At 51.2% G+C, this 21,957-nt stretch overlaps 1 protein-coding gene across 1 annotated transcript in view; it reads left to right on the top strand.

The window, feature by feature from the left end:
* The window catches only part of IGDCC4 (immunoglobulin superfamily DCC subclass member 4), a 37,934-nt gene that overhangs the window by 13,368 nt on the left and 2,609 nt on the right, over positions 1-21,957 (top strand). The window contains exons 4-17 of the mRNA XM_036276697.1: positions 4,321-4,457; positions 5,840-5,980; positions 9,142-9,297; positions 10,042-10,455; positions 10,983-11,147; positions 11,687-11,824; positions 12,697-12,867; positions 13,852-14,088; positions 14,238-14,339; positions 17,023-17,206; positions 17,899-18,026; positions 20,089-20,259; positions 20,506-20,643; positions 21,391-21,496. Of these exons, the coding sequence (XP_036132590.1) occupies positions 4,321-4,457; positions 5,840-5,980; positions 9,142-9,297; positions 10,042-10,455; positions 10,983-11,147; positions 11,687-11,824; positions 12,697-12,867; positions 13,852-14,088; positions 14,238-14,339; positions 17,023-17,206; positions 17,899-18,026; positions 20,089-20,259; positions 20,506-20,643; positions 21,391-21,496 (2,388 nt within the window). The remainder of the gene's footprint in view (positions 1-4,320; positions 4,458-5,839; positions 5,981-9,141; positions 9,298-10,041; positions 10,456-10,982; positions 11,148-11,686; positions 11,825-12,696; positions 12,868-13,851; positions 14,089-14,237; positions 14,340-17,022; positions 17,207-17,898; positions 18,027-20,088; positions 20,260-20,505; positions 20,644-21,390; positions 21,497-21,957) is intronic.

The raw sequence follows: 21,957 nt of genomic DNA, 5'->3' as shown, positions 1-21,957 counted from the left end.
TGCATGTACAAGTATGCTATTCATAAACTCAGCCCAGTGGTTTGAAGGAGACCATATGCCTTGGTGTAGGGTGTGCACATGTGCAGTTAATAAACGCACTCTGTCAGGGTCTGTGTGCATATTTTTTAAACTGATGGTGAAGACTAGACCCTAAGGCAATTCCCTGGTACTTATACTAATTTCTAATGATAGGGGATAATTTTTCTTCCATGGGAACCAGTCATCAATGAGAGCAATGTTTCCCCAAATCCAGGCATTCATAACCCCCCTTTATAATTTTGGCCATCCCTAAACCATTTATACAATCATTTACTTAATACATTTCTTTAAGTCAACTCTCTTTTGTAACTTAACACATACTAAAAAGAAACATTATCTCACTGCAGTAAAATGGAAAACCAGCAACACTTACCATAAATAGAAGGTGGCCATAAAAATAAATACAACCACTGGAATAAAAATATGTGTCTGGATCCATTTGGAATCATTTTGTTATCGCCATTCACTTACACTTTAAAAACATGGCACTAATGGACTTAAATGCCATGGGCTCCCTAGTCCAGTGTTCGGCCCTACCCATCTCCCAGTGTCCATCAAGTCTGTCAACATGGTGTGACCCTCAGCTAGTGTCCTTTTCCCCAGGGGGATCTCTGAAGGGTTGAGACTGTTCGGCCTCAGGAAATTCAGAGCAGCTGTGTCATTTTTTCTGTGTCTTTTGTTGTTGTTGTTAATCTTCAGCTGAGAATATTTTTTTCATTGATTTTTAGAGAGAGTGGAAGGGAAGGAGAGAGGGAGAGGGAGAGGGAGAGGGAGAGAGACAGAGACATCAATTGGGCCAGGGATCGAACCTGCAACCCAGGTATGTGCCCTTGCCTGGGAATTGAACCTGTGACCCTTTGACGTGCAGGCTGATGCTCCAACCACGGAGCCACACTGGCCAGGGCTCTTTCGTGTTCTTGAATTCCTGGGTCCAAGTGGCTTTTGAGGGAGTGGAGCAGCGGCTCATTCTCGGGCTTGGAAAGAGAAGGATTCTGCCCCTTTGGATAGAGGTTGCTTTTCATTCTATAAGTAGCTATTTTGTTTAATTTGAAATTTGAATTAATTTTTAAATGATTAAATATACTAACTTAAAGGGGAAATAAATCACCTACCACCTGAACAGACAGCTATTATCATTTTCAGTATCCCTTCCAGCCTTTTTAAATATGTGTGCGGTTTATACCATTGTAAAGATGTGTTTAGAGTTTGTGATTCATAGATAGTGTTTCTGTCCATTATCTGATGTGAGCTCATAACACATTAAAAGGGTCAGGGTTGTGAAATAGGCAGGACAGAAATTATTTAACCCATTTTTCAGATGAGAAGCTGAGGTGCAGACATATATGTCACTTGCTAAAATCACACATATAAGAGCCAGGTCTCGCCACTATGCCTCAGAGCCCAGAGTGACAAAACACAGTGTACAAGAGCACATGCTCTTTCCATTTCAAATTTTCTAAAGTTTTATGTTGACAAACTAATAAATATTCACCACAAAATTGTTTAAAAAAACACACACACAACAAATAAGTCCCCATAATCCCACTTGCAGAGAAAACCTCCATGAGTGACGGGAGCTTTACCGCCCTTGACTGTTTTGGTGTATATTCTAACATATTATTTACTTATGTTCCAAAAATAGAGTTGCTTCATCAACTCTATTTGTTTTGTGACAGTTTTCCCCACTAAACAATATATCTTGGACATCTTCCCAAGGACAGAGCTTCTAAACAGAAACAAAACAGAAAATATTTTATTATTTTTTAAAATATGTTTTTATTGATATTTTAGAGAGAGAGAAAGGGAAACAGGCAGAAACATTGATGTGAGAGAGAAACATTGATCAGCTGCCTCCTGCACGCCCCCTACTGGAGATCAAGCCTGCAACCCGGGCATGTGCCCTGACTGGGAATCGAACCAGGCGCTCTCAGTCCATGGGATGATGCTCAATCCACTGAGCCACACTGGCCGGGCAGAAAACAGAAAAGATTTTAGATGAGCATAAGTGTGGTTCTATTTTTCTCTGTTGATTGTAGCAATAGCATTTCTGAGGAGAGGGGTGTCCATTCATTCATTCAACACAATAATTAAGGAAATGTTACTTGTGAAAGGAGGTAATAGCTCTTGGATACCTGAAGCACATTTTCCCTGGAAAGGCCAAGGAACGTAGGGGTTAAAAAGTGTGGGCAGCTCCTGGCAGGAACCTGCAGGCAGTCAGCTAGCTAGACTGAGGAGGCCCAAGGGTCTTGGAGGCAGAGAATAGTAAATGGAGGAGACCTGGATGGAGGTGGGGGCTTTGTTTCCCAGGTAAGTCCTGCTTGTCCTGCCCCACTTGGCCTTTTCCACTACATTTCCTGTGGCTGCAGGTTGGGTCCTGGCCCAGGATTTTACCTCCAACCACCCTTTGCCTCCTTGTCCCTTCTCTCCCACTGACTCAACAAGGATGTGGGCAGCTATCAGAGCTGAGGGAAGATGCTGGGGCAGAGGTGGGTTGCCTTTAGGGTGAGGCAGGGAGTGATACAGGTTGCTGTTTTTTTCTCTAAGTCTTTGGGCCACAGTATGTTTCTAGGCCCATGGCCAGAATTCTCTCCCATTACCCTCGAGCTAGTTTTCATCTCCTGTACTTATATTTTCTTATACCCCGTTTCCCCACAAGCTAAGGGGTCTTCTTCACCAAGTGCACAGCTGCCCTATTTCCTCTCTGACCTTGGCCTAACCTACATCCAGGGGCCAGCACTCTGCTCTCTTGAGAGATTAGAACTCTCAGCCTGGAGCCGACCCTGCAGGGATCACAGTTGGAGGATTCAGGAGGACCTACTCATTCCCTGCTTGGGCCAGAGCCTACCACCCTGGGCCCCACAGACACTTCCCTGCCCTGGATTGCTTTGTCTCTCAAGCAAGGTCTCTGGGCCTTCCTAGCCTGAGCCAATTCCAACCCTCTAACCCGGAGGGCAGAGGACACCGCCCTCACCCATCCTGCTCCTCCTTGGTAATGTCATGTTGCTTGGGCCTTGCTGGGGACCACGTCTCTTCCATTGGCATCCTCAGCCATCTAAGGGCTGCCAAGACAGGCAGGTAGGAAGAACATGGGATTTGGTATCAGAAGACCTGGATTCAAGTTTTAATTCTGCTCCAGCTGTGAGACCCTTGGAAAATACCCTATTCTCTCTAACCCTTAGTTTTATCACCTATAAAATGACAGGTGTGAGCCCCTCTATTTCTTGGGCTTGTTTTGAGGGTCAGATAAGATAGTGTGAATAACAGGGACTTTGCCAGGAGAGTAAGGAGGCATAGAAGGTTATATAATAAAAGTAAGTCCTTTCCCAGGATCCCAGGGCTCCTCCCCAAAGACAATCACCATTGCCAGGAACATTCAGTGCCGGCATATACGTGTACATGCCGTCCCCCCCCCCCCCCCACACACACACACAGTGTTCTGCACCATACACATTCTGGAGATTTTCCTGTATCAGCACACATAGAGCTGCCTCTTTTGTAGCAGGTGCTTAGCGCCCCATTGTATGAATGTACCCAAACCAATGTAGCTAGTTCCCACACTACAGATGGACACTGGATTGTTGCCAGCCTTACGCTATTAAAGACAATGCTGGAGTGAATATTGTTAAACCTACATTTTTGTGTACATGTATGAGACCATCTGTGGGACAGAGTGAGCCCTTGAAGTAGTGCTGCTGGGTCAAAGGCATGTGCAGGTTTGTCTAAGATATGACCAGCTTGCCCTTGAAAGAGTGTGTATTGATTTGCACGGCCACCGACAAAACAGAGTGTCTTTCCCCTATTTCTTCATCCTTGTAGGGTGTTGCTAAATCTTTTGACCTTTGCCCATTTGATAGGTAAAATGGTATCTTATAGTTCTTTTTTTCTTTCTTTCTACATATTATCAGATAGAGTTGGAGGGAGGAAGAGAGAGAGACAGAGAGAAATGTCGATGTGATAGAGCCACCTCAACTGGCTGCCTCCCGCATGACCCGACCAGGGGACGAGCTGCAACCGAGGTACGTGCCCTTGACCAGAATCGAACCTGAGACTCATTGGTCCAAGGGCTGACACTCTAACCACTGAGCCAAACTGGCCAGGGCTTTTTTTTTTTTTTTTTTTAGGATCTTATAGTTCTAATTTGCATTTTAAAAATTATGAGTGAGGCTTGAAAGTGAGACACTGTAAGTATTTTGGGTCGGAGTGGGGAGGCCCACTTTGGGCCTGCCACCCTCCCTGCAGAGCTTCTGCCCACCTCATGGGTGCCATCTTCCCCTTCCCAAGGCTCATCACTCTTCCCAACGGGGTTCTCCAGATCCTGGATGCTCAGGAGAGTGACACAGGCTCCTACCGCTGTGTGGCCACCAACTCAGCCCACCAGCGCTTCAGCCAGGAGGCCTTGCTCAGTGTGGCCCGAAGAGGTAAGGGGGCTGGCTGTTGGGGGAAATCAGGGTGTTTCTGGAATCAGCCACCTCAGAGCCTGGAGAGGCCTCACGAGGTCCAAGCCCTGCCTTCACAGAGGTGATGGGGTATCACTCCCATCAGACAGGTGAGGTGATGAAGCCCAGGGAAGGCAGTGCCACCCAGCAAGTCAGAGAGAGACCTGGGGCTGGATTCCCAATGGCGGGCTCCCTTCCTGTGGAGACCCTGTGTTCCTTGAGCTGGTTGGAGCATCTAGGGTTGGAGACAGGTGGGGAGGTAAGGCATCTGAGGGAGGGAGGGTGTCAGTGCCCTGCAGCCCTGGCCCCTGCCCCTCTGTGTGCCCTTGGGGCTCTGGGAACTAGGGGATTTGCCCCTCGCTGCCTGCTATGCCCTACAAATCTGGCTCCCTGCAGTCTGGTGTTTTTGTATTCCCCATTTCTCTGAAAAGCTCCTGTCCCAGGGTGATGCAGTAGGAAGGTCACAAGCTTTGGGGTCAGAAAGACCTGATTTAAATCCTGGCTTCTTTACTCACCATCTGTGTGACCATGGGCTGGTTATGGAACGTCCAGCTCTGGGAGGTTGTGAGAATAGCTAAGAGAAGAGTGCAAAGTGCCTGGCACCTGGCAGGTGCTCCTTGGATATTATTTCAGGCCTCCCCCAAGGGTCCAAGGGTCTCTCTCTTGCCTCCTTTTGCCATGGGCATCTCCCCCAATTCCCGCCCTCTGCACATCTCCTCCCATCCCTCTACTCAACCCCCGCACCCCTCCCCACCTCCAATTCCACCCGACTTCCTAGGGGCTTAGCTAGTGAGCTGCTCTGAGTCTGGTTTGCTCTCCCTCCAGTGCCTGGGGTCTCTGCCTCCACCTGCTGGACAAACCAGGTATTCACCATGCTGACCCAGGGGACAAAGTCACACTGAGAACTTGGCAGGAATCAGTGCTCAGGGAGCTGCGAATCCGGCAGAAACTCGAGCTCCACTACCCCCTTTTGCACATGGGAACTGGAGACCCTTTGGAGAAGGGACTTGTCTAAAGTCACACAGCAGGCTTATGATGATGATAATAAGTGTTGAAACTAGATACTGTGACGTTGACTCCAAGTCTACTCATGAACCTGACTGTCCCCTACCTGGAGGGTGGGTTCGATTTGGCAGGGAAGAATGGGGGTGGTGTGTTGGAGACCAGGTTATTCCTCTCCTGGCTCCAAGAGAAAGAGCTCTGAGTCCCAGCCCAGCTCTGCGGAGCTGTGTGGCTACTCTCCCCATCTGTCGGATGGAACCCTGACTGTTCTCTGCCCCACCTGCCTCACTGGGGCATCAGGGGAGGTGCACAAGTGAAGATGCCTAATGGTGAGACCGCCTGCTGGTCTGCCTTCTTTCCAGGGTCCCTGGCGTCTACCAGGGGGCAGGATGTGGTCATTGTGGCAGCTCCGGAGAACACCACAGTGGTGTCTGGACAGAGTGTGGTGATGGAATGTGTAGCCTCTGCTGACCCCACCCCTTTTGTGTCCTGGGTCCGACAGGGTAAGTGAAGGGAGGGAACTGGAAGGGCATGGGAAAGGGGGTGTGTGGCATTCCATGTGTCCACAAGTCACAGAGTTATAAGGGCGACCATTTCGTAGTCACCAATCTTTGGTGTGGCAGGAACTCTCCCAGGGCTGGGTGTGGGTGGGGGACCTGGGCAAATAATCATCCATCTGTGGAACATGATTTCTTCACAAAGCATTTTGAATTTGCTGCTCATAAAATCACCTTACTAATGTGGGCACTGGGCTAGCTCCTCCGCCTTACTTAGTTCACTCCTCACACAGTGTTGCGAGTGGGAGAGAGCGGGAAAGGCGCCACGCAGCCAGTGAGTCGGGCGAAACCAGGCCCCACCGCTGCTGTTTCATTACAAAGCTGCCTCTTGGTCCACCCAGTGTGCCTCTGCCTTTGTGTGCCTGGCTTCACGCTGGGCACAGTGAATAGAATACCCAGATGAGAGACACAGGGGCCCTGTGACCTCATAGTCTGGGTGAGGGAGATAAGACACACAGCCATGAAGAGAAGCTCGAGAGCATGACAGTATCAGGCAGCAAGTGATAAGTGCCAAGTGGGACTGCATTACAGGAGATGCTATCAGGGTAATGAGAGCTCTGGGCCAACCGGGACCTTGCAATCTACTGAACACTCACACCTGCTGTTCTGCCTGAGCTTCCAAGAAGCCCTGGAGGAGGGGAGGGGCCTGGACTGTTATTCCCAGCAGGCAGATGAGGAAGCTGAGGCTGAGAGGCAGGTGGAAAGCTAGTACCCAAACTGTAGAGCTAGTCCTCTTTTTGCTATACCACTCCCTACAGCCCTGTATGGGAGAAAGCCAGGATTATTTTTGTTTCCATTTGTCAATAAGAAGTGATTTGTCCCAAGTCGATGGCAGAAGTAGTCTTAAAACTAGCCCTCTTTATCCTTCTTCCCTGGCTCAGTCTGTTACCCTACACTACCTCCTTTTTGTAAGTTTGTATCTCACATCCAAGAGCACATAATGAATACACAGAGTTTAAAGGAAAATAATAATTCAACTAAGTATATACCTCCTCCCACTGATCTGAAGAGAGAGAACAGTTCTGGAATCTTTGTACCTCCCTTACCTGCATGGCCTCATTGGACTTATGACACTTGCCTAGTTAGGGGGATCCCAGGGCCAGCCGGGACCTTTATTATTATTCAGGTAAGTTGGTGATGTTGTCCAGAAATTCTAATATCAATGTTTCTCAAATACTGACCATGCACTAGAATAACTCAGGGAGCTTGTTGACACTGCAGACTCCCTCCCTGCACACCTGGAGAGTTCTAGCCCAGGATCAAGTGCCCTAGATCCTTGCTACTGTAAGTGTGGTCTTTGGATCTACCACCTGAGCCTACTTAGAAATGTAGAATCTGGGGCTGCCCTAAGCCTCTGCATCTTAGGGTTCCCTGCAATTCCACGATTTGTGTGCACAAAAAGGATTTGTTCCCAGAGGATCCTGAAGCCTAGAGTTTGGAGAACTCACTTGGAGAAACTCTGCTAATAACACTCCTGGACAGACACTGGGAAGAGAAAGGCCCCAGAAGGACTTCATTCTTGACCCTGGCACAGTTCCTTTTACAGGAATTTACTCCACTAAGTCAGGGAAGGGACTTTTGTTTTATTTTCTTCTGATTGCAAAATTTATATGTGTTCATTGTAGAAAACTGGGGAATAGCAGAAACAGAAAACATCTCACCATTCAGAGATAAGAATTGTTAACATATGTGTGTATTTTCTTCCAGATTTTTTCTATGCACATGTACATTTTCCCCCAGAAATTGAGAGCATGTTGAACTTACAGTTCCGAGTCCTATTTTCATTCAACAGTATCTCATAAACATTTCTCCATCTTTAAAACTTTTTCAAAAAATATTTTGACTATATGATGTTCCATTATTTGAATATAGGTGTAATGTAATTTTCCAGTTCCTACTGTTGAATTGTTAAGTCTTTTTCAGTTGTCTACTATTGCAGTTAACACTACAGTGATCAGCTCTGTTCCTATCTCCGCAGGGCAGGTGCCCATAAGTGGAATCCCTGGCTTTAAGGTTAAGGTGGAGCCCGTGTATAGCCCTATCAGCATTTACCCTTTTCTCCAGCATTGCAGCTTACTGTTTTTAAACATGGTCCCGATATGATAGGTGGGAATGAACATCTGTATTTTTTTTATTTAATCCTCACCTGAGGATATTTTCCCATAGATTTTCAGACAGAGTGGGAGAGAAGAAGGGAGGAGAGAGAGAGAGAGAGAGAGAGAGAGAGAGAGAGAGAGAGAGAGAGAGACATTGATGTGAGAAAAACACATCCATTGGTTGCCTCCTGCACGACCCCAACCAGGGCCAGGGATCCGATCGCAACAGAGGTACATGCCCTTGACTGAAATAGAACCCTTGACTCACTCGTCTGTCCAAGGGCCTACACTCTAACTGCTGAGCCAAATCCGCCAGGGCTGAAGATCTGTATTTTGATATGTATTTCTTTGATTATGTGACGTTGAACACTATTTTTGTGTTTCCTGAGTATTTGTGTTTTTCCTTCTGAATTTTCTGTTCATGTCCATAAGACAAGGACTTTTTTTTTTTTTGGTACGTGCCCCTAGAGGAACCGAACCCAGGACTCTCTGGTCCGCAGGCCAAGGCTCCAACTGCTGAGCCAAACCGGCCAGGGCAAGGCAAGGACTTTTAAGATGGTTTTCATTTCACATCAAGATGAAAGCCTCCGCACATATTCAACTCTTTGGTTTTGATCAGACCTTTCCAGCCATATTTCATCACAGGTACTGGGCTAAGGCCATACAAGAGTGTGTCCTTGGGAGAAATCAATTTTAACAACAATGGTAATAGTAATAACTGACTAGTGTACTGAGCACCTATTATGTGCCTGTATTGTGTCAGGGGTTCTCACAAACCTTATTCATTCCACCCCCACAGCAGTTCTTCCAGCTAGAGACTACCTCCTTATTTTACAGAGGGAGACACTAAGATTCAGAGACGGTCACTAGGCTAACAAGTGGGGGAACTGGGATTCAAACTGGGGACTGTTATGGTCTCATAACCCGGGTGTAGAGAGGCCCCGAGGTCCAGGGAGTGGATGAAGGGACAGTCCTCACCTCCCTCCTCCAACGCTCTCCCTTCTCCCCCAGACGGGAAGCCCATCTCCACTGATGTCATTGTCCTGGGCCGCACCAACCTACTGATCACCAGCGCGCAGCCCCGGCACTCGGGCGTCTACGTGTGCCGCGCGAACAAGCCCCGCACGCGCGACTTTGCCACCGCCGCCGCCGAGCTTCGTGTACTGGGTGAGGCAGGATGAAGGCTGGGGGAGCAGGTGTGCGGGGAAACCAGACTGGGGCAGGTTAGCTTGGATCCAGAGAAGAACAGGGAGGGGGGAAGTGGGTAATTGGGTGTGTTGGAGGGATTGAGAGACATCTTGGAGGATGCAAAAGTGGTAGACCTGGGAGGTGGGGATGTCGAGTTGGTGGGGAGGATTCTTCGCGGGCGGGAGCTCGGAGGAGACAGGCTAGATAATTGGAGGAGGGGAAGAAGTAGAGAGAGATTGGAGGATGGAGCGGGAAGAGTTGAGTCAGGGAAAGAAGGGGGGAGTGATTAGGGCTTGGGTGATTGGAGGATGGGGATGGGTTATCTGGGTGGGATTTAGGTAATGGGGGAAGAGTGAGACTGAGGTTACCAGCGGGGAGCTAGTGGAACTTAAAGTGGGACCAAGAAAACCGGGGGACGGGTTTGCTCAGAACAGGGCCAACTGGTCGGTATGGGAGATCCTGGTAGGGGAGAAGGAGATGATAAATACAGTAGTGGGTTAGACCCAGGCGGAGAAGAGGCTGCGGAGGCCCGGTCAGCGTGGGACTGGGGTAGATGGGAAGAAGAGGTAGAGCCGCGCTGCACTGGAATATTTAGGGGAAGGGGTGAATCAGAGAGGTTAGAGAGATTGAAGGAGACTTGGGAGCCGGTTGGGGTACTTGGGGAAGGGGGCAGAGCCCCTAGTGGCCAGAGCGCGCGGTCAGCGTCCTTCTTCTCGCCCCCAGCGGCCCCTGCCATCTCGCAGGCGCCCGAGGCACTGTCCAGGACGCGGGCCAGCACCGCGCGCTTCGTGTGTCGCGCGTCCGGAGAGCCAAGGCCCGCGCTGCGCTGGCTGCATGACGGGGTGCCGCTGCGGCCCAACGGGCGCGTCAAGGTGCAGGGCGGCGGCGGCAGCCTGGTCATCACGCAGATCGGCCTGCAGGACGCCGGCTACTACCAGTGCGTGGCCGAGAACGGCGCGGGCACAGCGTGCGCCGCCGCGCCGCTGGCAGTAGTTGTGCGCGAGGGGCTGCCTAGCGCCCCCACGCGGGTCACGGCCACACCGCTGAGCAGCTCGGCGGTGCTGGTGGCCTGGGAGCGGCCGGAGCTGCACAGCGAGCAGATCATTGGCTTCTCCCTCCACTACCAGAAGGCTCGGGGTACGTCTGCAGGGGCGGAGGGTAGGGATGGGGAGTGAAGGGAGACACCCCAATGAGGGCCCAAGCGGATGCGATGAGGGTGGGGACAAGTTGGGTGACTGAAGGGTTGCCTGTCCGCTACTTTTGGAGCTAGGATGGGATGGCGTGGGAGCGTAGAGGTGCGTGCGTGAGGCCTGGCGCTCCAGGGATCAATATGTGTGGCACATTGTTTTATGAGAGAGAAGGGAGATGATGCTTCTCCTCCCAGAGAAAATGCCTTGGCATCTCCTGGAGCCAAATATTAAATGCAACAGGAGTCACTTTAGTTGGATGATAGAAAGAGCTTCCTAACCAGTGGAGGAATTAATGCAGTAGGACTAGAAACTAGGGGAGTTTATAATCTCCAGTGCAGATTATCTGGGATGATTTGGCTATAAATAGACTATTCCAGAAATTGGGACAATACAAGGACCCTTAGATAGCCTCCAGCTGATGGGCCCCTGATGGTGTTCCTCTGACAGTCCCTTTATCCTGTGTCACCGCCCCAGGCATGGACAATGTGGAATACCAGTTTGCAGTGAACAATGACACAACAGAGCTGCAAGTTCGGGACCTGGAACCCAACACGGATTATGAATTCTACGTAGTGGCCTACTCTCAGCTGGGGGCCAGCCGCACCTCCACCCCAGCGCTGGTCCACACACTGGATGATGGTAGGGCCTCTGTACCTGCAACGGGCACCTTGGGGTCCAGAGAATTCCCTGGGAATGGTAGCTTGGCTTCTCTTTACTAGTGAATGCCAAGACACTTTTACCTGCCTTGTGTCATCTCTTGTACACCAAAAGGGGCAGGCAAGGGTTCTTTTTCCCCAATCTACAGTTGGGGAAACCGAGGCCCAGAAAATGAGAGTGACTTGCCCAGGGTCAGTAGGACAACTAGGACTTGAGATCTCAGCTTGTGATTCCCTGTATCATGTGGCCCTTGACTCCCACATACCATCCAGCCAGGCAGGGACCAGTGAATTTAACCCACTGGATGTGGAAGATTGTGTCCCAAACCTTTTTCAGGGTGGGAAGGATGTCCCCTCCTCTCCAGCTTGGGGCTCTCCTGAGAGGCTCCCTTTCCTCCCTCAGATCCTGGTCCTGGGCCTACTTCTGACTTGCTGTGTGACCTGGGCAAGTCTCTGACCGCTCCTGGGCCTCACCTTCCACGGCGGTGGAGCAGAGCTCATGCTGATGTTCTTCTGTCTCAGTCCCCAGTGCAGCGCCCCAGGTCTCCCTGTCCAGCCCCAACCCCTCGGACATCAGGGTGGCGTGGCTGCCCCTGCCTCCCAGCCTGAGCAATGGGCAGGTGGTGAAGTACAAGATAGAGTACAGTTTGGGAAAGGAAGGTGAGTGGAGGCAGGGTGCGGGCTCCACCTGGCTGGGAATTGTCTGTGAAGAGTGGGTCAGCGCCTCTGAGGACCTGAGCAGAGTCAGGTGTCTGAGGAAAGTAGGCAGTGCAGGGGAGTAGAGAATGGTGAACCTGGAAAAGAGCAGTGTGGGCTGGGATAGAGGGGAAAAGGGCTAGCTCAAGGCAGAGGGAGGCCTGGGTTCTTGCCTCACCTCCTCTACAGCTGCCGTGTGTCATCTGCTGAGTCCCCTTCTCCGTTTTCTTATCTGTGAAATGAGGCAGGTGGCCTAGGTGATCCCTGGGCTCCCTTCCAGCTCAAAGAGCAGATAAGGGATAGGGAGGTGGGGTGGGGGTGCTTGGGGGATGAGGGAATGGAGCATTGGGAGCGTTATTAGGGCAGGTGTCAGTAATTCACGGTGGGAGTTTGAAAGGGATAAAGAATTAGGAGAAGGCAAGTGGTTGGAGGGCCAGGGTGAGGGTGAAGAGGGAGGGAAGGGTGAGGCAGGGGGCTTGGGGTGGTTGTCAGGGTTCTGAAAGACAGATGGTGCCTGATGGCTCTCACAGTCAACCCCTGTGCTTGTGCCCCGGTGTGTGTGTTGGGGCAGGGGGTTATTGACTGCTTATGGGGAAGTGGGGACCACATATTATGATTCTCCCCACTCAGAGCTGAAGCTAATGACTATGTCAGCTAGGGTGGGGGACCCAGAAGTGGGCTCTGGAGCCATGCACCAAGGGGCCAGTGCTGAGAGCGCCTCAGGCTCTGAGGGGCACTGAGGCACCGGAATCTGAGGTGGAAGAATCTGGGTAGGGGACTTAAGGGTCATTGTCTTCAGGTGGCCTCCCAGCAGCTAGTCTTTTCTGTCCCAGCAGATCAGATTTTCTCCACCGAGGTGCCAGGGAATGAGACACAGCTTACACTGAACTCACTTCTGCCCAACAAGGTGTATCGAGTCCGGATTTCGGCCGGCACGGGGGCTGGCTATGGGGCACCCTCCCAGTGGGTGCAGCACAGGACGCCCAGTGTGCACAACCAGAGCCATGGTACGGGTTCAGCGGGGACAGGACCAGGAGGCGTGTGTGACTGTGTGGGTGCATGTGTGACCTTGGAACCCAGACCCAACCAACCCCTCCATCAGAGACCTTCCATGGCTCCCCCTGTTGGACGGGTCAGGGAGGATGGGTGTAGAGGTTAAGGGCTGGCCTTTGCAGACACATCTGGGCTCAAGTGCTCCTTTTTCTGCTGTGTGACCTCCCACAAACCCTTCACAGCTCTAAGGCTTCATTCGCTTGCAAGCCCAGGCATGAGGATTGATAATGAATGTATTGCAAACAGAGTGTTTAGTACACAATATCTGTTAAATAGGAGCTGCTTCTATGATTATGATTGTCCTTGGTTTTGTTGAAAGGCTCAATAGTAGAGTGATTAAATGCAGACAAAACCTGGTGCATATACTTTCTGTGTGACCTTGGGCAAGTTACTTAATTTCTCTGAGCCTCAGTTTCTTACTTGTAAAATGAGGATACTAATATTTTTATTATTTTACAGTGTTGTGAGAATGAAGTTAAAATGTATGCACAAAGTGCTTAGAACAGTGTCTAATACATAGTAAGTCCCCCACATTTAGGCTTCAAGTAGGGTCCCCCCTCCAGAGGCTCTACCCTTCCTTCCTGGCCTCAGCAACCCCCTTGCCTTGCCAGTATCCATGCATTACTTCCTTCAGAAAAGGTATAGATCCCACACTGTGCCAGGACTGTCAGCCCCGCCACAGAGGTGCTCCCTGGTAACCTCTGTGCAGATGCTCAGGAGACGTCCCTCCCATCCCAGCACTCTGGGCTTGCGGAATAGTGAGTTCACCTCTAGACCGGCGGGCTGGTGCTCAGAGTGGTGGCTGAGTGCTGCTCCCCGGAGAAGGCTGGCAAGCTCTCACTCAGTGCCCTCTTCCTGCTTTTTGCTTCCTCTTGCCTTTACCTTCTCTCCTCATTCCCCATTCACTTTCTCCTCCTCCTTCTCATCCTGCTCCCCAGTCCCTTTTGCCCCTGCAGAGTTGAAGGTACGGGCAAGGATGGAGTCCCTGGTTGTATCGTGGCAGCCGCCCCCTCACCCCGTCCAGATTTCTGGCTACAAACTGTACTGGCGGGAGGTGGAGGCTGAGGAGGAGGCTGATGGTGAGAGCCCCCCAGGGGGCCGTGGAGACCAGGTTTGGGATGTGGGGCCTGTCCGGCTCAAGAAGAAAGTGAAGCAGTATGAGCTGACCCAGCTAGGTGAGGAGGGCTTGGGGGAGGGAAGGAGACAGATGTCGCCTCAGTGGGGGACTGGATAAGCTGGGTGCAGGCATTGGAGATGGAAGCCTTTCTGGGGAGGAACCTGTGGGGTTCCTCTAGCTAGTGAGTGACCCCTTGACCTTCCCCAGTCCCCGGCCGGCTGTACGAGGTGAAGCTGGTGGCATTCAACAAACATGAGGACGGCTACGCAGCAGTGTGGAAGGGCAAGACAGAGAAGGCTCCCACTCCAGGTGAGGGGGCTCAGGTGAGGGGTCTGTACAAGGCTTCCTTTCCCGTCCCTCTGGGCCAGCCTCGGTGGTCAGGCTGTCTGGTAGGCTCAGGCACCCCCAAACATGCTCCTAGGCTCGGGAGTCTTCTTCTAGGTCCAGACAGCCTCTGTCATAGGAAGAAGCTCCGATTTGTGCCCCGTCTTCCAGGTCTGCTACCGTATTTCCATTGTCTGTGAGCAGTGCCAGTTTGGAAGGTTTAGACAAAGAAAACCATGGTTGATCAGTGACTCCTGACCCCAAGTTTGACCTTTAGACAGTTTTTAAAACCCACCTACATCACACTGTCAGATTCTCTCTCCACTCTAGGCAGAGGCACTATCCCTATGTGGCCCAACAGGAAACTGAGGCTCAGAGAGGTAAAGGGATTTGTTCAAGTTTGCACAGAGCCTAGACCCCTGGAACCAGGACCCCTGGCTCTCAGGCAGAAGTCTTTCCACTGCAGTGCCTGTGGCCCTGTGCTGGACACCTCTGTTGCCCATCGTGACATTCCCTCACCCCTAACTTCCCAGGCTGATTTTCAACCATGTGGTTTAGTGGAAGGATCGCTCAACCAGAGCCAAGAGACTTGGCTTCTAATTCCAAATCTTTTACTGAGTGTCTACTGTATGCCAGCTCTGTTCTGGGAATTTCGTGGTAAACAACACAAGTAAGGCACCTGCTGATGAAGTTCATTTTATTTTATATTTATGTAATGAACACATCATCCATATCCTCATAATATAGTGCTTGCTATGTATGTCTTAGTTTAGGCTGCTGTAACAAAAATTCTATAGACTTGAACAACCAACATTTATTTCTCACAGTTCTGGAGGCTGGGAAATCTAAGACCAAGGCACTGGCATGGTCAGTTTCTGGTCAGAGCCTACTTCCTGGCTCAGACCATAGGTGTCTTCTCACTGTGGCTGGAGGGCTCTCTGGGGTCTCTCTCTCTCTCCTTTTTTTAAAAATTGATCTTTAGAGAGAGAGAAAGGGAGAAGGAGAGAGAGATAGAAACATTGATGAGCGAGAACATTGATTTGTCGCCTTCAGCATGCCCCCCACTGGGGATTTGGCCCACAACCTAGGCATGTGCCCTGACTGGGAATCGAACCAGTGACCTTTTGGTACATAGGTCGATGCTCAACCACTGAGCCACACCGGCCGGCCTGGGGTCTCTTTGATAAGGGCCCTGCTAGGGACTGAAAGTTTGTGTCATCCCCCAGATTCACATGTTGCAACCCTACCTTCAGGTGTGCTGTGTTAGGAGGTAATGAGGACTTAGATTTGATCATGAGTGTGGAGCCCTCACGCATGGGATTGGTGCCCTTAGACGAGTCGCAGGAGAGCTCGAGTCCTCTCACTGCCCCTCACTTGTGACTACACATGGAGAAGGGGCCGGTCCGCAACCCCGAGAGAGTCTCACTAGAGCGTTACCACGCCCGCGCCCTGACCTCGGACTCCAGCCTCCAGCACTGTGAGAAGTAAATGTCTGTTGTTTATAAGGCCCCCAGTCTGTGGCACTCAGTTATGGCACTTAGCCGGAATGGATAAGACCAGCACTGATGCCCTTAATGAGGGCTCTGCCGTATGTTCAGATCTTAACATATGCATTTGGGGGGGACACAGGCACTCAGTCCATGACAATATGCCAGATACCACAGAAGGAGTGGAATGCTGATACATCATACAACAGCGAGGAACCTTAGAAACATTATGCTAAGTGAAAGAAGCCAGACACCAAGAAAACCCACATACTGTGGGATTTTGTTGACATGAAATGTCCAGAGTAGGCAGATCCATAGAGATAGAAAGTAGATTTGTGGTTGCCAGGGGCTGGAGGACAGAGGATTCATGTAGCAGGAACAGGGTTTCTTTTCAGGGTGATAAAAATTTTATGGAATTAGATAGTGTGGATGGCTGTACAACCTTGTGAATGTACCAAAAACCAGTGCATTGTGAGAAGGGGAGAAGAGAGAGAGAAACATCGATGTGAGAGAGACACATTGACTGGTTGCCACCCACACGACCCCAACCGGGGCCAGGGGCAAACTGCAACTAAGATATGTGCCCCTAGCGGGAACCGAACCCAGGACTCTCTGGTCCATGGGCCGACGCTCTAACCACTGAGCAGAACTGACCAGGGTGCATTGCACATTTTTAAAACTGAATTTGAGGTATGTGAATTATACCACAAAAACAATATGCTAGGTACTTTTCTAGATACTTTGCAAATATTAACTTAATTAATCTTCATAAAAATATCATGAGGTATGTACTATTATAAGCCCCACTGACAGAATAGGGAATGGAGACATAGAGAGGTTAAGTAACTTCTCCAAGGTCACACAGCAAATAAGTGGCAAAGCTGGAATTTGAACCAGGGCAACCTGGCTCTAGAATCTGTTCTCTTAATTGCCATGATTTGCTGCCTCTCTCTTTACAGTTTGCTACACATATGACCTCGGCCAAAAAAAAAAAATATTACTTAAATTCTTGAGCGCCTCAGTTTCCTCATCTGTGAAGTGGGAATGATGCTACCCAACTCACAGGATCAAAGGAGAAAGGGTAGAAAAAAATGACTGTAAACTGGGGACTGTAAAGCACCACACATTTTTAGGGTTAGTGTCCTTCCGCCCTTCTCCACACCCTAATTTTCACCTTCCAGACTTGCCCATCCAGAGGGGTCCACCCTTACCCCCCGCTCATGTCCATGCGGAATCAAACAGCTCCACATCCATTTGGCTTCGATGGAAAAAGCCAGACTTCACCACAGTCAAGATTGTCAATTACACTGTGCGCTTCAGCCCCTGGGGGCTCAGGAACGCCTCCTTGGTCACCTATTATACCAGGTGGGAAAGAGGGTCTGATGCTGTAAAGGAGAGGAGGGGGGAGGCAGCAGGTGGTGATGAGGAGAGGGACCCTGGAGGGTTCAGAAACCTTTCAGGCTCATGTGTTACCCTGGGGAAGCCCCAGGTTCTGACAACCTGATGGTGGAAAAGGAGAGTCCCTGCTACCCCATCCCTTTGCAACAGAGCCTTGTACTGAACCCTTGAGAACATGATGCAGACAGACCTATTTCTTCAACCTCAAAGGGCTCCCAACAGGATGGCGAAGAGACAGCCCAGCCACTGTCTTGAGAGGGCCCCCAATCAGACGGGGCGACAGCCCCTACCCTCAGGAGCTGCTGGTGTGGCAAAGGAAACATTGCATAAAAAGCAATAGGTGCATACAGTTGCAGCTAAAGAAAAGTTATATCAAGGAAAAGGGGCATCACAGATGGTTCCTTGGGTGAAGTACGACTTGGATTAATCCAGGAAGGTTTCCTGGAGGAGGAGACCTGGCTTGGAGATTGGGCATGGAGCATGATACCCTGGGAGCAGTGTACGTTCTCATCTAGCTGTAGGTTCTCTGGCTAGTGTTAGTGGCCCACTTCCCAGGGTAGGGCCTGGGCTGGGGCTGGGGGCAGGGGAGTAGATTTGGAGGAGCTTCTCTGCTATGAGGGCGAGCCTGAGGTCTCTAGTCACATTTCTTGCCTTGGCAGCTCTGGAGAAGACATCCTCATCGGTGGGCTGAAGCCCTTCACCAAATACGAGTTTGCGGTACAGTCCCATGGCGTGGACATGGACGGGCCTTTCGGCTCCGTGGTGGAGCGCTCCACCCTGCCTGACCGTGAGTGGCCCCTCAGCCCTCTTGCCACCAATTCATCTCTTACCCAACTCCTTGCCCAGAAGCCCTCTTTTCCAAAATATCCCTCAGGCCCTGGCCGGTTTGGCTCAGCGGTTAGAGCGTCGGCCTGTGGTCCGGAGAGACCCGGGTTCAGTTCCCGCTAAGGGCACGAACTTCGGTTGCAGTTTGTCCCCGGCCCTGGTTGGTCGTGCGGGTGGCAGCCACTCGATGTGTCCCTTCACGTCGATGTTTCTCTCTCTCTCCCTTCCTCTCTCTCTCTCCCACTCTATCTGTACAAAAAATGGAAAAATATCCTCGGGTGAGGATAAAAACAAAACAAAACAAAACATCCCTCAGAACCCCTTAAGGGTGTATTATTTGTTTGCATTTACATAGGCCAGTCCTGTGCTGTTCTTAACCATTTATCCATAAAAATGATAACACAGGATTGAGAGGAAGGGCTTCTTTTAAGAGGCTGTGCCCAGACCTGGGCTGGGGAAGAGGGCGCAGGGCAGGGGGCAGGCAGGTGTCCTGGATTCTGCATCTGGGTCCCCATCCTGCGTCTGACACACAGGGAGACTTGGGTGGGTTCCTTCCCCCCGAGGGCCTCTGTAAAGTAAAAAGAGAGGCTGGGACCATTCACTTTACAAGTCTGTGACTCTGGAACCCTCTGGAAATGGATTTCAAGACAAAGGACTTTTGTTCTCACAGCAGAGGCTCTTCCGTCCTGCTGGCCCTGAGATTCTTCACCTGCCCATCCACAGAAGACCTTTGTCCCAGGACCTGAAATAGGAAGATGTGTGGGATGGGTGTGGAGGCCCTCCATTCTCATGAATTTGCTTTTTAAAAAATTGCTTTCAGCCCTGGCTGGTTTGGCTCAGTGGTTGGAACGTTGGCTCACAGACCAAAGGGTTTTGGGCTTGATTCCTGGTCTAGGGCACATGCCTGGGTTGTGGGTTTGATACTCGGCTTCAATTGGGGCCGCGTGGGAGGCAATCAATCAATCAATGTGTCTCTCTCACTTTGATGTTTCTCTGTCTCTCTCTCTTTCTCTCCCTCTCCCCTTCTCCCTCTTTTCCTCCCTTCCACTCTGTCTGAAAATCAATGGAAATATATCCTCGGGTGAGGATTAACAACAACAACAAAACTGCTTTCCAATAGTTTCTCACTCCCCGAGGGCCTCAGTTCCTATGGTCTTAAATTGCATACAGAATTTAGGGAGACCCTTGAAGTTGACTTTATGACATTGGATCCCCAGCACAAGTGTCCGAGCTACAGAGGAGGATGGTTTCCCCTTCTTCAGATGGGGAAACTGAGCCTGAGAATCGAAGAGTTCTGTTACACCTTAGTGCCCTTGGCCCCCATACCACCCTCTGTCAAGCCTTGAAGACCTGAACTCCCAAATCTCTGTCCTTCCCAACTCACCAGTCACTCTGTGTCCCTCCCCTCCCCCTTCCTCATTCACCCCCACGTCCCAGGATCAGCTTCTTCTCTAACCACAGAACACAAAGTCTGCCAAGGTGGAACTTCTCACACTGGGGTGCCCATGACCCTGGAGGACCTGCTGGCATAGGCGCAGGCTACACAGAGCATCAACCCATTTTACTTAAAGGTTTGGTGTTAGGAAGGGGAGTTAGAAACTTTAAATGATGATAGTAAACACATTTTAAATTAAACTTTACCATGGAATAGATTGTAAACTTAGTTTGAGAGTTTAAAATAAAATATAAACCTTTCAAAAAATTTTGAGCTCTGCCTCCTGGTCCCTAGAATACCAGACAGTCTCCTCAACCCTTGGAAATATCTGGGTGTGGAAGGTTAGGGAGCTTGGCTCCAAGGAGTGGAGAAGAGTTTCAGGGAGTGGAGGGGAGGCAGTGAAGCCCCCTCTCCAACTGTTTTCCAGAAATCCCCCAGTTAGAGACCAGACTTCATTTTGCTTTGTGGTTTGTGGTTTGTTCCAGCTCAGGGAAGAAGAGAGTCCATGTCCTCACGCCGTCTCATGACTGCCCCCAGAGCTGGGGCTCCCAGTCATCCTGCCTCTCCCCTTCTCCTCCCCTGCACCCAGGGCCCTCGACGCCCCCCTCGGACCTGCGCCTGAGCTCCCTGACACCGTCCACTGTTCTGCTGCACTGGTGCCCCCCCACAGAGCCCAATGGGGAGATCGTGGAGTATCTGATCCTGTACAGCAACAACCACACCCAGCCCGAGCACCAGTGGACCCTGCTCACCACGGAGGGTGAGGGCTCCTGTCCAAGGATATTGGAGCAAGAGCTTCCCCACCCGCTTCACCCTTTCCAACCTCTCCAGTGGCCGGATTGGTGGCGAGAGTGCCACTGAGGTTCTAGGGGTTCTAGGAGGGACAGGCGGAAGCTACCCCCTGAGTGGGAGGAGCAGACTTTCTCAGTCCTGCCTCCCAGCCTGTCCCGCATCCCACCCCCACTCAACCGACCAGCCCTGCTCTCCCTGCTCCCCCGCCTCCCAGGAAACATCTTCAGTGCTGAGGTACGTGGCCTTGAGAGCGACACCAGGTACTTCTTCAAGATGGGGGCACGCACAGAGGTGGGGCCTGGGCCCTTCTCCGGCCTGCAGGATGTGATCACTCTCCAGGAGAAGCTCTCAGGTAAGAGGGCGGGAAGGGAGGAGGGGTCCATCCTGAGGCAGCCCGAGGCCCCAGAGGCCCCTGGAGTTACCTTCTAACCTTCAAGTCATCTCTTCCAAGGCCTGCCGCCAGGCACCAGTACACTTGTATTGTTTGGACAGCTGCCCTCCTACTTCGGTGCAGAGAGGACAGGGGAAATAGGGGAAATAGGTGTGGTTTGGTTCAGTGGTAATTCAGCTGAGAGGTTAGATTTTTGGGAGACTGGCATGGTTTTTTGGGGAGGTTGCTTTGATGGGAGGGTTGGCTTGCAGAGGTGATGAGCTTTATGGGGTGGTGGTGGGCAGCAGGACTGGCCGAGTAATTTGCAGGGTCCGATGTGAAATGAAAATGAAGGGTTCCTTATTTTATAATTGGGAATAATTTCAAGATGGTGACAGCAGAGCATTAAACCAAGCGCAGAGCCCTCTGAGTGGGGGCCGGTGCGCCGCGCTTCCTGCCCACCCAGGAGACCTCCCGGTGGACAGACAGGCAGGGTGGTGGGAGGGACCACAGCTTGCAGATGTCCAGTGGGGAGGACAGTCGCAGAGAGAGGAAGCTGTAGTCTCTGTGAGTCTGTGGGGCCTTCCCATCCTTGCATCAGGAGGTTCTGAGTGTCCAGTGTGAGATTCAAGCCAGTGGTCCCCTGAGGAAACCACAAGAAGTCCTGATCTATGCATCTGAGCCTTCTGTCCTTGACCTGTCCTGTCCCCTCTCTTTTTCTCCAACCAGACTCCTTGGATGTGCACTCAGTCACGGGCATCATCGTGGGTGTCTGCCTGGGCCTCCTCTGCCTCCTGGCCTGCATGTGTGCTGGCCTGCGCCGTGGCCCCCACAGGTGGGCGGAGTCAGTCTGACCACGGAGATTTCCAGAGGGGCTGCAGAGATGAGGGAGCCGGGACAGTGCCCATGACTTTTTCCAGGCATCCCCAGAAGCCCCACTGAAGTTGGGATTCTGGGATGAAGGAAGCGGGGGTGATGTTTTCATGAGAGTGGGGGTGGCTTTGGGGGCCCCCCCGCGTACCCCTCCACAAGGGCGTCCGTAGGCAGAGCTGCCCTTCTCCCACTTCCTCTGTAGCTGCCAGCATCTTGGGAAGAACCCAAATCTCCAGATGCCTGGATCCAAGGGAAGAAGGGTCCCATTTGCAGCGTCACAACTGTTTTTGAACAGAGTTTCTGACTCATTGCACAGACTAGAAACCAGGTCCTAGAGAGGGACAGGAACCTGCCCAGCGGTATAAGCGGGAATAGATCCCAGTCCTGCCTCCACCCCTCATTGTCTGACCACTGTGCCCTTCC

Source organism: Molossus molossus, unplaced genomic scaffold, assembly GCF_014108415.1.
Source record: "Molossus molossus isolate mMolMol1 unplaced genomic scaffold, mMolMol1.p scaffold_m16_p_1, whole genome shotgun sequence".
Classification (NCBI taxonomy): domain Eukaryota; kingdom Metazoa; phylum Chordata; class Mammalia; order Chiroptera; family Molossidae; genus Molossus; species Molossus molossus.
Note: the sequence above shows the minus strand (reverse complement) of the source record. Positions and strands in the feature narration are given on the sequence as shown.